This window comes from Anolis carolinensis, unplaced genomic scaffold (genome assembly GCF_035594765.1).
Source record: "Anolis carolinensis isolate JA03-04 unplaced genomic scaffold, rAnoCar3.1.pri scaffold_10, whole genome shotgun sequence".
In the NCBI taxonomy this organism is placed as follows: Eukaryota; Metazoa; Chordata; class Lepidosauria; order Squamata; family Dactyloidae; genus Anolis; species Anolis carolinensis.
The window spans coordinates 9,586,620-9,604,045 of NW_026943821.1; the positions used below are offsets into that span (position 1 = coordinate 9,586,620).

Below are 17,426 nucleotides of genomic sequence, written 5' to 3' on the forward strand. Positions count from 1 at the left end.
AGTTACTCTGCACCATGAGTTGGTTGCCATGGAGAAGGGGGCGGAGCCAACTGGGTTAGCTGAAGAGAGAGCAGAATTTGGAGGGAAACTCAGTCAGTCAGTGTGTGGTCAGAGAACCACAGAGAAGGTTGATTTCAGTCTGGGCTCTGTTGAAGCTCAGGGAAGGCTGATCCTAAGTTAGGGGATCAGGGATAAAATAAGTTTGGTGACTTATTTTAAGGTAGTCTGTAATTGGAGGAATTGCAGTTAAGACTAATTCTCAGTTGGAGAATCAGGGAAACTCAAATGTTTGTTTTTTGAGTCAGTTTAAAATAGGTTTGGTGACTTATTTTAAGGTAGTCTGTAATTGGAGGAATTGCAGTTAAGACTGATTCTCAGTTAGAGAATCAGGGAAACTCAAATGTTTGATTTTTGAGTCAGTTTAAAATAGGTTTGGTGACTTATTTTAAGGTAGTCTGTAATTGGAGGAATTGCAGTTAAGACTGATTCTCAGTTGGAGAATTAGGGAAACTCAAATGTTTGATTTTTGAGTCAGTTTAAAATAGGTTTGGTGACTTATTTTAAGGTAGTCTGTCTCCTGACTAGGAACAGATATTCTGTGATTGAAGTGGAATTTTAAAGTTTGAAACACCTCAATATAACTTTGCAACTGTTCAGTAACGTGCCTCAAACAAGAAGAAAAGTTATTGTAACCATCAAGCTTGTGCCTAAATAAATGTGTTATTATTCCTTCAAACATCTCAGTCTCTGTCATACACACACACATCAAGAATAAACAAGAAGAAGAAAGAAAAATAAAAGTCTCCTCTCTAAGTAGCCAGTGGCTAAATCTTCCAATAGTGGTGGCAAGAGTTGATAATCCCCTTGACATTTGGTGGCAGCATTATAAAACCTCTATAATTTGGTGGCAGCATTTTAAAATAAAACACATCTTTAATAAGTGGTGGCAGCAGATATAATAATATAAATATAATAATATAATATATAATTAAAAACAACCTCCATCTCCACATCCCCGCAATTGGTGTTAGAGGTGGGATTCAAAAAGATTCCCCCCTGCCTGAGTTCCTTACAAATTGGTGGCAGCGGTGGGATTCAAAAAGATACCCCCCTGCCTAGAAAAGGAACCTCAGTCATTCATAGCTTCTCCACAACACCTCCGAGGTCATGTGGCCATAGGCATGACTGCATGGAGCGCTGTTACCTTCCCGCCAGAGCGGTACCTATTAATCTACTCACATTGGCATGTTTTCGAACTGCTAGGTTGGCAGAAGCTGGAGCAACAGCGGGCGCTCACTCTGCTCCCAGGATTTGAACCTGTGACCTTTCGGTCTGCAAGTTCAGCAGCTCAGTGCTTTAACACACTTCGCCACCGGGGCTCCTTGCAAACTCAAAAAAACAGATTTCCAGATGGTCAGGAAACTTCATTGAGCAGTGAAACTTTGGCATAGCTTCCTCCCAGCATTTAAACATCCCAATGTGTTGTGGAAGAATTCTGGAGGTTTTAAAGCAGAGTCTGGATGGCCATCTGTCGAGGGTGGTTTGATGGTGTGTTCCTGCACGGCAGGGGGTTGAACTGGATGCCCCTTTTGATCTCTTCCAACTCTATAGCGCTATGATTCTAATTACTCTTTAGCCCCTTCTACACTGCCATAGAAAATCCAGATTATATGCTTTGAACCGGTTTATATAGCAGTGAAGACTCATATAATCCAGTTCAAAGCATATAATGTAGAACAGGGGTCCCCAAACTTTTAAAACAGGGGGCCATTTCACGATCCTTTGGACCGCTGGAGGGCCGGACTATAGTTGGCCACTGAGCAGTAATAAATACTAATACTAATAATAATAATAATAATAACAGTAATAAAAAAGAGGGTTGGAAGAGACCCTTTGGGCGATTGAGTCCAATCCCCTTCTGCCTTTGTGCATCTAAAGCAAAGCACCCCTAACAGATGACCACCCAGCCTCAATGTTAATAACAATAATAATAATAATAATAATAATAATAATAATAATAATAATAAAGAAGGTTGGAAGAGACCCCTTGGGCCATTTAGCCCAATCCCCTTTTGCATTTGTGCACCAAAAGCACAAGCAAAGCACCCCTGACAGATGGCCACCCAGCCTCAGTGTTAATACTGTAATAATAATAATAATAACAACAACAGCAGCAGCAACAACAACAACAAAGAGGGTTGGAAGAGACCCCTTGGGCCATTTAGTCCAACCCCCTTCTGCCTCTGTGCACCAAAAGCACAAGCAAAGCATCCCTGACAGATGGCCACCCAGCGTCAATATTATTATTAATAATAATATAATAAAAATAATAATCCCCCTCGCAGGTGCCACCTTGACGTGGTGGTGGGGCTTAGCCATTCCGAGGATGCTGAGGGCTGTGCTGGCGGTAGTGTAACTACGGGCAGGTCCAACCAAGCCAGAGAGGCCTCAGCGGAAGAATGCAACCAAGTGCACCTAACCCATTAGCATTATGGAGAATCAAACCCAAACGAAGTCTATACTGGCTTGGTCGTCGCCCAGGATAAAAAGGACCGCGGTGGATGCTGCTGATTCTGGACATCCATCGACAAGTGGGCTACGGAATCATCAAAACCCAAATGAACAGTCACAGAAGCGGCAGAAACATACAATGCCAGAAAACCGCACAGTCATGAAATACTATTACAACTCTGAACCTGAAAAGCGCGGCTACCAAAAAAGGATGCATCAGCTATGGAAACAAGAGTACCCTGACTCACAGATAACAGAACCCCGACTGGCTGACCAACGAAGATTCATAATCAGAAACAAAGTGTTCAGTGAAGTTGAACTCGAAGAAATCCAGAAAATCTGCAAAGCAAATTACCATCAGACCACAGCACAGACAGCAGCAGAGACTCCAGCAACACTTGGAATGGTGGAACAGATTGAACCAGAAGAAAGTGTGGAGCTTTTGCAAGAATTTCATGAACCAGCACTTGAAACACCTGTTGAACCACCAGGAACCTTGACAGCAAGACAACAAGAGCTCAAGGATAAGATCATGGCCCATGCTGCAGCAAATGCAATAAGACAGCGGCTCCCAACTCTAAAAACAGTGCCCAAGAGACACCTGGCGCCTCTCATGAAAGATGTGAATGCAGTACTCTCCACTGTCCAGATAACATCAATTGAACAAACAAACCAGTATGCCTACAGTGCAGCAGTGATAGTAACAGAAGAGCTTGGGCTCCTACAACCAAGGTAGCCCCAAAGAAAATCGACTGGAAAACCAAAGTGGAAGGTCAGGCTAGAGTTGAAAATCAAGAAACTTAGATCAGATGCAAGTAACCTGAAAAATATGAAAGAGAAGAAATTGAAGAATGACAAAATCAAGCAATACCTGATCAGAAAGTACTGGCTGAACACCAGAAAAATTGAAGAAGCTTTGGAAATTGTGAAAGAACAAATTACAGCAACAGCCAGAAAAATTGAAAGATATGAAGCCAGAATCATCCAGTACAGACAAAATCAATTGTTTCAATCAGACCAAAGACGGTTCTACCAGAGTCTGAACCAAACAACAGACACAGTAACCATAAAGCCAGAGAAAACTGCAACAACGAAGTTCTGGAAAGAGCTTTAGGAAAATAATAAGAACTACAACAAAAACGCTGGGTAGATAAAGGAGTTTGAAGGAAAATTATCACAGAACAAAATGGAACAGATGGAAATAACAACTGAAATGATCAGCAAACGAGTGCAAAAAGACAAGAACTGGACATCGCCTGGTAGTGATCAACTTCATGGATTTTGGCTCAAACATCTGATTAGTTTACATGGAAAAATGGCCCAACAATTCAATGAGATGCTGCAGAAAGGAAGTATCAGCGAATGGCTAACAACTGGAAGAACCTACCTGATACAAAAGGATCCAACAAAAGGAGCAGCACCAGGAAACTACAGGCCAATAACGTGTCTGCCCACTATGTTTAAACTACTGACTGGCATCATAGCTGACAGAATTCAAGACTATCTTGAAGAAAAAAATATCTTGCCAGATGAACAGAAAGGCAACAAACGGAAAAGCAGGGGCACAAAAGACCAGTTATTGATTGACAAAATGATTCTGGAGAACTGTAAAAGCCGAAAAGCTAATCTTCACATGACGTGGATTGACTGCAAAAAGGCCTTTGACTCACTCCCACACAGCTAGATCATCAAGTGTCTGGACGCCATCGGAATTAGTAAAAACGTTGGCACCTTTATTGAAAACATGATGGAGCACTGGAAAACTGAACTGTTTGTTGGAAATGAAATCTATGGACTTGTCAACATCAGGAGAGGAATTTTCCAGGGAGACTCATTGTCCCCTCGGCTTTTCATTATTGCCATGATCCCTCTGTCAACAATCTTACAAAAAACAAATCTCGGCTATCAAACATCTAAGAATTCTCACAAAATTTCACATCTGATATACATGGATGACCTGAAGCTGTATGGAAAAATGGAAACTGAAATCCAGTCTCTGACTAACACTGTCCGAATCTTTAGCAGTGATATCAGCATGAAGTTTGGCTTGGACAAATGTTTGACAGTGGCATTGAAGAAGGGAAAAATCATTGAAAGTGAGGGCATAAATATGCCTAATGGCCAAACAATAAAGTGTCACCAGCCAGAGGCCTATAAATATCTGGGCATACTACAGCTGGACAACATCAAGCATGAACATGTGAAAACTGTGGTCAGCAAAGAATACACACAAAGGGTCAGAAAAATTCTCAAAAGCAAGCTCAATGGAGGCAACACCATCAAGGCCATAAACACCTGGGCCATACCTGTCATAAGATATACTGCTGGCATCATAAACTGGACACAGATGGAACTGGACAATTTGGACAGAAAAACAAGAAAACTCATGACCATTCATCATTCACTGCACCCTCGCAGTGATGTTGACCGGCTGTATCTGCCTAGAAGATCAGGGGGCAGAGGACTCTTACAAGTAAAACAAGCAGTCAAAGAAGAAGAACATGCCCTGGCAGAATATGTAAAGCAAAGTGAAGAACCTGCTTTGATTGAAGTCAAAAATCAGAAACTCCTCAAAGCACAGCAGACAAAAAACCAGTACAAGAAAGCCACACTACAAACTAGAGCTGACAGCTGGCACAACAAAACATTGCATGGAAAGTTCCTTGACAAAATAGAAGGAAAAGCTGATAAGGAGAAGACCTGGCTCTGGCTCACGAATGGGACCCTGAAGAAGGAGACAGAAGGCCTGATCCTTGCAGCCCAGGAGCAAGCCATCAGAACAAATGCAATCAAGACCAAGATCGAAAAATCAGCTGATGACCCAAAATGCAGACTGTGCAAGGAAACCGACGAAACCATTGATCATATCCTCAGCTTCTGTAAGAAAATTGCACAGACAGACTACAAACAGAGGCACAACTATGTGGCCCAAATGATTCATTGGAACTTATGCCTCAAGTACCACCTGCCAGCAGCAAAGAACTGGTGGGATCACAAACCTGCAAAAGTATTGGAAAATGAACATGCAAAGATACTGTGGGACTTCCGAATCCAGACTGACAAAGTTCTGGAACACAACACACCAGACATCACAGTTGTGGAAAAGAACAAGGTCTGGATCATTGATGTCGCCATCCCAGGTGACAGTCGCATTGACAAAAAACAACAGGAAAAACTCAGCCGCTATCAGGACCTCAAGATTGAACTTCAAAGACTCTGGCAGAAACCAGTGCAGGTGGTCCCAGTGGTGATGGGCACATTGGGTGCCGTGCAAAAAGATCTCAGCCAGCATTTGGAAACAATAGACAATGACAAAATTACGATCTGCCAGCTGCAAAAGGCCACCCTGCTGGGATCTGCGCGCATCATCCGAAAATACATCACACAGTCCTAGACACTTGGGAAGTGTTCGACTTGTGATTTTGTGATACGAAATCCAGCATATCTATCTTGTTCGCTGTGTCATAAAATAATAATAATAATAATAATAATAATAATAATAATAATAATAATAATAATAATAATAATAAGGGTTGTAAGAGAAGAAGAGACCCCTTGGGTCATTTAGCCCAACCCCCTTCTGCCCTTGTGCCATGGGGGCCGGATAAATAGCTTCGATGGGCTGCATCCGGCCCCCGGGCCTTAGTTTGGGGACCCCTGGTGTAGATCTGCTTTGCTCATCTGGATTATATAGCAGTGTGGAAGGGGTCTATGAAGTTTTTGTGCAGAAAACTGCCCATCCCAACAAGATTATTTTCTCTACAACAGTTTAGGATGTTTGAGAGCATTAACTCTTTCCTGTCCTATAGTGGTCCTGAGGAAAATCCCTCCTCAAAATCTTGTATCTGCATTGGCAGGAAAGTCCCCACAATGGTTTCTATTCCTGCAAGAACGAACACCAGATTCATTAAGTAGATGACAGCAAGATAGGAAATTAATTAAATGCTCTTCCCAATGCCTTCTCTGATTCAGGTGGAGATTCCCTTATTAGGAAATATGAAATACCCCAAAAGCAATGCTTTTTGCCACTAGGCAGGCACATCAGCCTTTGGGGAAAGGGGGCTAGCCACACAACCATTGAGTTTTTCCTTAGAGCTATGGATGTGTAACTAGCCCTTTCCCCCATTCCTCATTCACTATACAGGCAGTTCTTGACTTACAAATATCCAACTTAGAAACAACTCATAGTTAAAATGTGGATGAGATAACAGGAAGTGAGAGAATCTACTCCTATGAAGGGAAATTCACTCCTGAAAGAGTTATAACGGGGAAAAGGTGTCTCTACGGAAGATTTCTCACCAATCCTGGTTTTCACAACAAGTCACATTTTTCAAAATCCATATTATCCCAGGGACAGAAAGTGAGGTGGAATCTTCTGAAAAGGGGCACAGACAGCAGAGGAAACACCACAGGGGTGGTAACCATTCCCTATGTGATTCAAAGCTTGCACGCGCGCACACACGTGTATGTATACACACATACATACACACACACAGTAGAGTCTCGCTTATCCAGCATAAATGGGTCGGCAGATCATTAGATAAGCAAAAATGTTGGATAATAAGGAGGGATTAAGAAAAAGCCTATTAAACATCAAATTACGTTATGGTTTTACAAATCAAGCACCAAAACATCACGTTTTACAAGTCTGCCACTTGTTTGGGAGCATGGCTGCACTTATGTTGTTGTTGGGCATGTGGATCCAGGCAGAAGACAGACTGCGCTGGATAATACAGAACATTGGATGAGTGAAGATTGGATAAGCGAGACTCTACTATATATATATATATCTCCAATCAAAATTGTTAACCCTTCCCTATTCTATCCAAAGGATACATACAGATAGATAGATAGATAGATAGATAGATAGATAGATAGATAGATAGATAGATATCTCTCTCTCACCTTTCACCACTGCTGTTCGAGACGAGCTCACGCCTTTCGCATTGTTGGCTTCGCATGAGAAGGAGGCACTGTGATTGAGACCTGAAAGACAAAAGACACAGATGCATGGATTGATACTAATTCAATATGAGTAGAACATTTCAATGGAAATGCTTAAGGGTGTTTTGACTTCACTTTTGTGTTCAATATTGCTTGGTAGCTCCATAATCTTCACAACATTCTTAGAAAGAATTCCCAGTGTTCCCAATTTAGGGATTGAGAACACTAAGATGACAAGATCATTGTTTACATTCAAGCTAACACAACACCTTCAAAATGTTGTAAAGACAATATAGTAGATCCTCCATCTTCGCTCTGGTTAGAAGTATGAACATAAAAAATGATTTTAAAAAATCAATGTTTTATTTAAAACCTGGGAGGATACCGTTTTAGGACTTTTTACTGATAATGTTATTGTGATTATTTATGTTTATGTACCTTGTGTTTTATTCAATGTTGGGATTTAGTGTTTACATGTTGGGTGGGTGGGGTGACTGGGTGGATGGGATGATTGTTTTTGTATTATGTAGTTGTCCTTTTTGCTTTTGTGCGTTGCTTTGAGTTCCATACATGGGAGAAAAGCGGAATAAAAGCATATTATTATTATTATTATTATTATTATTATTATTATTATTATTATTATTACAGTATTATGTTTATTTATATCCCCTTTTTCTCTCCATAAGGAGACTCAAAGCAGCTAACATTAAAAAGCATTACAATAATTGAAAACATACTAATATACAAGTATTAAAGCAAATGACCAGAGGGGTAGGGCAGGGCTGTATCTTAGCTCCCACTCTGTTTAACTTATTCCTGAATGATCTTGAGGAAGTCATGATGGACCCACAAGGTCACCTACCCAGATTGGGTAAAAGGAGAGTCCCCATCTTGCTGTATGCAGATGATACAGCCATCTTTCCAGGTCTAGACCAGGGCTCATACACCAACTTAGGAACTTTACAGAATACTCAAAGTATTGAAACATGAAAATGATAACAGAGTTACCCTGGAAGATCTAGAAATTCTTAGAATTAATGTAGTAATTAGATCCACAAATAATCAAATCTGAAAACATTAAACTCACAAATATGAATTATACTACACATCATTAAGGCAAAATTAAATGTGGTGGCTTTTGCATAACAAATCATTAAAAGCCACCCAGTAAAGCAAAGACAGGCCTTCTGGATGTTGCAAGACTACAACTGCCATCATTCTTGATCATGCTGGGACAATAGGAGTCATAGTCAAACAACATTTGGAGGAACGGAGCTGGCCCATCTCTCTTTGTTGTACCAGTCCATCCATTTTACCGACTGGGAAATAAACTGAAGGTAGATCTGTACTGTAGAACTAATGCAGTTTGAGATCCAGCCAGTCAGATAATGAATCACCGAGCAGAAGGAATAAACTAACTCTCAAATCATGAATGAAAAGGGAGGAGGGGAAAGAAAACCTTTAACGACATTCTCAGTTTTGCGGAGTTACCTGACCACCGTCAGCTTTAGTAGAGCATGGCTCCTTCCTTTTGAAAGCACAAAACCATCCAAAAAATGATCATAAAAAGGGCCGTAAGATAAATGGGAAACTTACTTTCCCACTAAAGCCATAAGTGGGAAAGGAAGTATTCTCATTCTGCCTATAATCTGAGTTGCTGGAATCAACCCAGGCTTCCTCCTCCCACACTAATGTTTGACACAGGGGACTTCACAAGAGTAACCTACAGCAGCCTTGACACGCGCTCTGTCCCGATTCAGCTTAAAGGTGGACAAAAACCCGGGCAAAACTCTTCTCGCAGATGATTATAGCATGCAAAAATCCTCCCAGGCAAAGCTTTCCACAGCACCAACCATCCAGTTCCCATGCAGAAGTCAAAAAATGCACAGCAAAGTAAAAGCCACCCAAAAGCATTGTTTAGTCTTATCCCCTATCATGCCTGTATGAAGAAGAAACCGATAATATTTCTACCATGTTGTCGAAGGCTTTCATGGCCGGGATCACAGGGTTGTTGTATGTCTTTCAGTCTGTGTGGCCATGTTCCAGAAGTATTCTCTCCTGACGTTTCGCCCACATCTATGGCAGGCATCCTCAGAGGTTGTGAGGTATGGACAACCTCTGAGGATGCCTGCCATAGATGTGGGCGAAACGTCAGGAGAGAATACTTCTGGAACATGGCCACACAGCCCGAAAGACATACAACAACCCAATATTTCTACCCTTTTCTTCCTCAGTCCTGCAAAAGCTGGACATCTCCAAGTATCATTATCAGCATTATCATCCTCATCATCATCATCATCATCATCATCATCAACATCATCATTGAATCATAGACTCCTAGAGCTGGAAGAGACCTCATGGGACATCAAGTCCAACCCCCTGCCGAGAAGAAGGAAATCACCCCCGACAGATGGCCATCTAGCTTCTGCTTAAAAGCCTCTAAAGAAGGAGCCTTCACCACACTCCGGGGCAGAGAGTTCAACTGCCGAACAGCTCTCACAGTGACAAAGTTCTTCCTAATGTCCAGGTGGAATTAACAACAACAACAACAATTTATTTCTTACCCGCCTCTCCTCAAGGTACCCAAACTGCCAACCTAAAACCTATAGTGCCTCTTGTTATCAGCCATAACAAAAGCTATAGGCTGGTGGTTTGGGTACCTCAGTTTGGGAAACTCAGTGTAGAGTTTCACCTGGATAGAGAATGGTTGGTCCAGAGTGATATGAACCTGGGACTCCATGGTCTCCATATTCCAAGAGGGTTTGTGGATATCATTCTGTACAGTGTTCCCTCACTACTTCGTGGTTCACTTTTCGCTATTTCGCAGTTTTTCAATAGACTCTAAAAGGGTATTATAAATCATAAAAAATACAATTTTCAGCCTAAGGAAGGGATGGATGAAAAGCCAAAGGGAGAGGGAAAAAAGCCCAAGTGGCAATGGGAAGAGAAGGAGGTGATTTATCAGCACCTAACCCCAGTGAGGGAACACTGTACCTTCAAATTGCCATGCATCTACACTGTACAATGAATGAAGCTTGACACCACTTTAACTGCCATGGCTCAATGCTATGGAATTGCCTGAGTTGTAGTTTAGTCCAACACCAGGAGCTTTGGGCAGAGATAGGCTAAAGATCTTGTCAAACTAATCTTGACTCAAGATTCCATCATATTGAGCCATGGCAGTGAAAGTCAAATCAAGCAGCATGCATTCTACAGTATAGATGCCCTTTAGGGAGCCCACGATAGAAGTGGTATCCAGTTGCTGTAACTTGCAGCTACAGCACTTTGAGACTCTTGATTTGTGGGCGAAGGACCGGACTAGCATTGTTTTCTTTTGTGTGAAACCACGTCCCTTCCCTCCCTGCCTTATCCAAGAAGGAACATCTGGGGACCAGTCCTGTGTCCCAGCTGGTATGTCCTGTTCTTCCGCCCACCCGTCATCTGTGGTTTGGGTTTCTTTATGTCTGGCTCTTAATCCTGGCCCTTTTTCCAGGCTCCAGCCGGTCCCTTGAGCCAAGGCTCCTGAGTTTATTCATCCTGATTAAAGCAAAGGGAGGTCAGCATAAGAAAGATAGGCTGCAAAGGACATTTGGAGCCAGGACTTGGGGGAAAACATCTTTGCGGGGACTACAATTCCCAACTAGTATGTTGACTCTGAGATGGTGGAGTTGTGATCCAAAAAAGTAACCTTTACTACCAGCAATACTAGACACTGTTGAAAGCTTTCATGGCTGGAATCACTGGGTTGCTGTGAGTTTTCTGGGCTGTATGGCCATATTACAGAAGCATTATGGAACATGGCTATACAGCCTTGAAAACTCACAGCAACCCAATACTAGGCATCTTAATTTTAGTCTCAGCTTTAAGATTTCATGAGAATGGTGTAGCCAGATTGTCAAATTAATGTGGTTTGACACTACTTAAACTGTCATGATTCAATTATAGGGAATCCTCAGAGTTGTGAGACACCAGCACTCTTTGGCAAAGAAAGGTCTTGTAAAACTACATTTCCCAAGTTTTCATACTATTGAGCCATGGCAGTTAATTGGTGTCGAATTGCATTCATTCTATAGCATAGATACACCCTTGAATTGTATTTGCTTCCAGATTCCCTTCATTATGAAACACTTGTCAAAAGTTTTTCGACACACAAGCAAAACACAAAACAGCACATTGCATTCCAAGAAAAGCGGAAATGTTGCAGTCCCAAATATTTTTATTTTTAAAGGATAGCTAGATTGTGAAGGCATTGCTACAGTTTGTCGACACACTTTTTTGCTGAGAGGGCTACATTTCTTCCTTTGTTTAGTCAAGGACCTTTTCTTTCCGGGTAATGGATACAGTCGAAAGATACAACAAGATGCTCAAAGCATTGGAAAAATCAAAAGCAGATCTGTTGGTCTGCTCTCAATGTACAGAAGAGTTTATCCAAAATAGGTAATACTGTATGTACTCGAGTATAAGCCTAGTTTTTCAGCCCTCTTTTTAAGACTGAAAAAGCCCCCCTCGGCTTATATTCAGGTGAGGGTCCTGATTGGCTTATATTTGGGTCAGCTTATAAGGTACATTTATTATTTTTCTCTATTATTATTGGTATTATTACATTTATTATTTTTCTCTATTATTGTTGCTACTATTACATTTATTTTACTCTATTTTAATTTTTATTAATAATAAATTTATTATTTCACTCTGATCTTCTTATTATTATTGCATATATTATTATACTCTATTATTACATGTATTATTTTCCTGTATTTATTATTATTATTATTATTATTATTATTATTATTATTATTATTATTATTACTACTACTACTACATGTATTATTTTATTATATTATTATTAAAAGGATACATAAGCACATTTACATTGAAGAAGATGAGAATAATGATTTGATCAGAGTTGAACAGTCTTATCTTAAATTTGAGCTTTATGTAAATACAGTAGAGTTTCACTTATCCAACATTCGCTTATCCAACATTCTGGATTATCCAATGCATTTTTGTAGTCAATGTTTTCAATACATCATGATATTTTGGTGCTAAATTCGTAAATACAGTAATTACTATGTAGCATTACTGTATATTGAACTACTTTTTCTGTCAAATTTGTTGTGTAACATGATGTTTTGGTGTTTAATTTGTAAAATCACAACCTAATTTGATGTTTAACAGGCTTCTCCTTAATCCCTCCTTATTATCCAACGTATTCGCTTATCCAATGTTCTGCCGGCCCGTTTATGTTGGATAAGTGAGACTCTACTGTATTCAAAAACATTTAACCTACTGATGCCTCAATTAATGTAATTTTATTGGTATCTATTTTTATTTCTAAAATTTACCACCCTCGGCTTATACTGGAGTCAATGTTTTCCCAGTTTTTTGTGGCAAAATTAGGTGCCTCGGCTTATATTCGGGTCGACTTATACTCGAGTATATACGGGTATATTACACATATTAAAACAAAATGAAAGTAAGGAAACAATTACCATAGTATGAGTTGGAAGAGACCCCAGGGGCCATTCAATCCAACCTGATCCAGCCATGCAGGAAGACACAATCAAAGCACTCTCGACAGATGGCCACCCAGCCTCTGCTTAAAAGCATCCAGAGAAGGAAACTCCACTGGACTCTGAGGCAGCATATTCCACTGCTGAACAGCACTTACTCTCAGGAAACTCTTTTTTAATGTTTTGGTGGAATCTCTTTTCCTGCAGTTTGAACCCATTGTTTCATGTCCCAGACTTTAGAGCAGCAGCAAACAAGCTTGCCCCCTCCTCAATGTGACATCCTTTCAAATATTTAAACATGGCCATTATGTCCCCTCTCAGCCTTCTTTATTTTGGCTAAACATCCTCAGCTCCCTCATCCATTCCTCATAGTGATTCATGGTTTCCAGACCATGGACCATTTTTGGTCGCTCTTCTCTGGACACCTTCCACTTTTGTCAATATTCTTTGTCAATATCCTTGGGCACCAACATTCAAGAATGATACTGATAAGCAGGAATGCCTATTCCCAAAGTATGGCACTCTGTTGTCAAAGGCTTTCATGGCCGGAATCACTGGGTTGCTGTGAGTTTTCCGGGCCATGTTCCAGAAACATTCTCTCCTGATGTTTCGCCCACATCTATGTCAGGCATCCTCAGAATGTCCAGGGTGGGAGAAACTCTTGTCAGTTGGAGGCACATGTGAATGTTGCAATTGACCACCTTGATTAGTATTGAATGGCCTCACAGCTTCAAAGCCTGGCTGCTTCCTGCCTGGGAGAATCCTTTGTTTGGAGGTACAGTAGAGTCTTGCTTATCCAACATAAACAGGCTGGCAGGACATTGGTTAAGCAAAAATCTTGGATAATAAGGGGTTTAAGAAAAAGCCTATTAAACATCAAATTACATTATGATCTTACAAATTAAGCACCAAAACATCATGTTTTACAACAAATTGACAGAAAAAGCAGTTCAATAATGGTAACATTATGTAGCAACTACTGTATTTACAAATTTAACACCAAAACATTGCAATGTATTGAAAACATTGACTACAAAAACATTGACTACTAAAAGGCAGACTGCATTGGATAATCCAAAATGTTGGATAAGCGAGACTCGACTGTATTAGCTGGCCCTGAATGTTTCGTGTCTGGAATTTCCCTGTTGAATGAGTGTTGTTCTTTATTTACTGTCCAACAAATGATAGCCTCAGGCAGGAAGCAGCCATGTCTTGAAGCTGCAAGGCTATTCAATGCTAATCAAAGTGGCCAATTGCAACATTCACAATAGTTCTTTTTCCCACCCTGGACATTATTCCACAGATATATAACCCCCATTTGTCTAGTTTCTAACAGATCTCACAACCTCTGAGAATGCCTGCCCCAGATGTGGGTGAAACGTCAGGAGAGAATGCTTCTGGAAAATGACCATACAGCTCAGAAAACTCACAGCAACTCTATGGCACTGTACTGGTGCAGAAAATGTGAATCCCTCTCCCTAACAACTAGCAACCCCGGTGACACATGTAGAGCATTGGCAAAATAACCCCCACTTTGTGGCATTTGAAACCCAATCCTTTGGAGAAAGGCCCAGCCTGAACAATATCCTCCACCACAACGGGTGCTCCTTTCTCCTGAATCAGCTAGTGGGCACTCAAAGGCCACCACCTGCGCAAGCAGATGGCATTGACAAAAAAATGAGTTGGGCAACCTGCTGGCATCGACATCACTGTGGGTAAGCAAGGAATGGGGGCACAATGCCACAGGCAGCTGGTGAAAGAGGCGAGAAGCAAAGGGACGGAGGCTGCGCCCAGCCCACTCGCTGCTGCATTTTGACCACTTCGTTCCTGTAAGATCTGAGTCAACAAGTGGGCAAGTGCAGGGAACAAAACCAACTTCTTTACATGGCATTCATGGACCTTGCAAAGGCATTTGACACAGTGAATTGTAGCGCTCTCTGGACCATCCTCCAAAAAATCGGGTGACCTGACAAATTTGTGAACATCCTGCGGCTCCTCCATGATGACATGATGGCAACAGTCTTGGACAGCAACAGCTCCCAAAGTGACCCATTTAAGGTGGAATCAGGTGTCAAGCAGGGATGTGTTATTGCCCCTACCTTATTTTCCATCTTCATCGCTATGATACTTCACCTTGTTGATGGGAAGCTTCCCACCAGAGTGGAAATCATCTATCGGACAGATGGCAAGCTATTTAACCTCAGCAGACTGAGAGCCAAAACCAAGGTCACCACAACATCTATTATAGAACTCCAATATGCTGATGACAACGTAGTCTGTGCGCATTTAGAAGAAGACTTACAAGCCACTCTAAACACCTTCGCAGAAGCATACGAGAAGCTAGGCCTCTCACTGAACATCGAGAAAACCAAAGTGCTCTTCCAACAGGCACCAGCTAATCCCTCTGCAATGCCAGGAATACAGCTTAACGGTGTCACATTAGAAAACGTTGACCATTTCCGCTACCTTGGCAGCCACCTCTCCACAAAAGTCAACATTGACACTGAAATACAACACCGCCTGAGCTCTGCGAGCGCAGCATTTTGCAGAATGAAGCAGAGAGTGTTTGATGACCGGGATATCTGTAGAGATACCAAGGTGCTTGTTTACAAAGCCATTGTCCTCCCAACCCTGCTCTACGCCTGCAAAACGTGGACTGTCTACAGACATCACACTCAACTCCTGGAGCGTTTCCATCAGCGTTGCCTCAGGAAAATCCTGCAAATCTCTTGGGAAGACAGGCGGACAAATGTCAGAATGCTGGAAGAAGCAAAGACCACCAGCACTGAAGTAATGCTCCTACGCCATCAACTCCGCTGGACTGGCTACGTTGTCCGAATGCCCGATCACCGTCTCCCAAAGCAGTTGCTCTACTCCGAACTCAAGAATGGAAAACATAATGTTGGTGGGCAGGAAAAGAGATTTAAAGATGGGCTCAAAGCCAGCGTTAAAAACTGTGGTATAGACACTGACAACTGGGAAGCCCTGGCCCTTGAGCACTCTAATTGGAGGTCAGCTATGACTAGCAGTGCTGCGGAGTTCGAAGAGGCACGAATGGAGGGCTTAAGGGAGAAACGTGCCAAGAGGAAGGAGCGTCAAGCCAACCCTGATCGGGACCGCCTTCCACCTGAAACCAATGTCCTCACTTTGGGAGAACATGCAGATCAAGAATAGGTCTCTTTAGCCATCTACGGACACCCCCCCAAGATGGAAGACAATCATCCTCGAACTACGAGGGATCGCCTAACTAACTAACTGCTGTCACCCACCGAAGAAGCAGATGACACTGACCAAAAGAAACAGATGGACAGCAAGGGACACCCACTTGGAGGCGTTACATTCAAAGGTCTGCTGAGATAAAACAGAGAAATACCACTTAGGGTTACCATAAGTTAGAAACAACCTGAAGGCAGACAACAAGAACAACCAATGTTTGCACGCTGGCATAACAACAGAGGAAAATGGGACCCCACGCCTGCCCAAACTATGGAATCAATATAATACTATGGGATAATGGGAGTTGTAGTTGGACAAGCCTTCCCTGCCCAGAAGTGTCGGTGCCTCACCAAACTACAAACTCATCACTGCCATGGCTCAATGTGCTGTGGTTATGGGAGTTGTAGTTTTCCATGGTCTTTTGCCTTCCCTGCCAAAGAATACTGGTGCTTCACCAAACTTCAAATCCCACAATTCCATAGCATTGAGCCATGGCACTTAAAGCAGTATCAACTGTGTTGTTGTGCATTTTCCAGACTGTATGTCCATGTTCCAGAAGCATTCTCTCCTTACGTTTCACCCACATCTATGGCAAGTATCCCCAGAGGTTGTGAGGCATACTGGAAAAACCTCAGGAGAGAATGCTTCTGGAACATGGACATACAGCCCGGAAAATGCACAACAACATAGTGATTCCAGCCATGAAAGCCTTCAACAATACAGTATCAAATGTCGATGCACCCTTCATGCCAAAGAGTGCAGACCGCTTTGACTTCTGTTTGGCATTTCTCAATTCAAAGATGGACAAAGTTCAGCCTTGTGGCCCCCAAAGCCATCTTTCTGGTCCTTTACCCTTCCAGATTTCCCACTGTCCTTTTTTCCTGTAAAAGAAAGAATTGTTTGTCTCTCCCAAAACCTTTTAAAGAGTGGTAATTATCTCAAAAAGGGGTCGAACCCCCCTCTTCTCTGTTTAACATTTTAAAAGTTGTGTTTTTTTTCCTCCAAAACCAAACAAGGATTTCTGATTACTTCTGCTTTTACTTTGCTTTCTCATGGTTTGGCGTTTTTGGCCCTACATTCCCTGGAGAGTCCCAAGGGCAGAATATTGACCCTCAGATCCACCGCAGTTGTCTACTCCAGCCACAAATAAACTTGATTTTGGCCGTTCTGCATTCCAGAAATCCACCCTTCCTCTTTGTAGCTGTTAGGACTCAGAAGAAGATCCCCAGCTTAGAAATAAAA

At 41.8% G+C, this 17,426-nt stretch overlaps 1 protein-coding gene across 2 annotated transcripts in view; it reads right to left on the reverse strand.

Moving 5' to 3' along the window:
- Positions 1-17,426, reverse strand: part of axl (AXL receptor tyrosine kinase) — a 100,538-nt gene that overhangs the window by 42,200 nt on the left and 40,912 nt on the right. For both annotated transcript variants that reach the window (XM_062962109.1, XM_008113853.3), the window contains exon 5: positions 7,417-7,497. In XM_062962109.1, the coding sequence (XP_062818179.1) occupies positions 7,417-7,497 (81 nt within the window). The remainder of the gene's footprint in view (positions 1-7,416; positions 7,498-17,426) is intronic.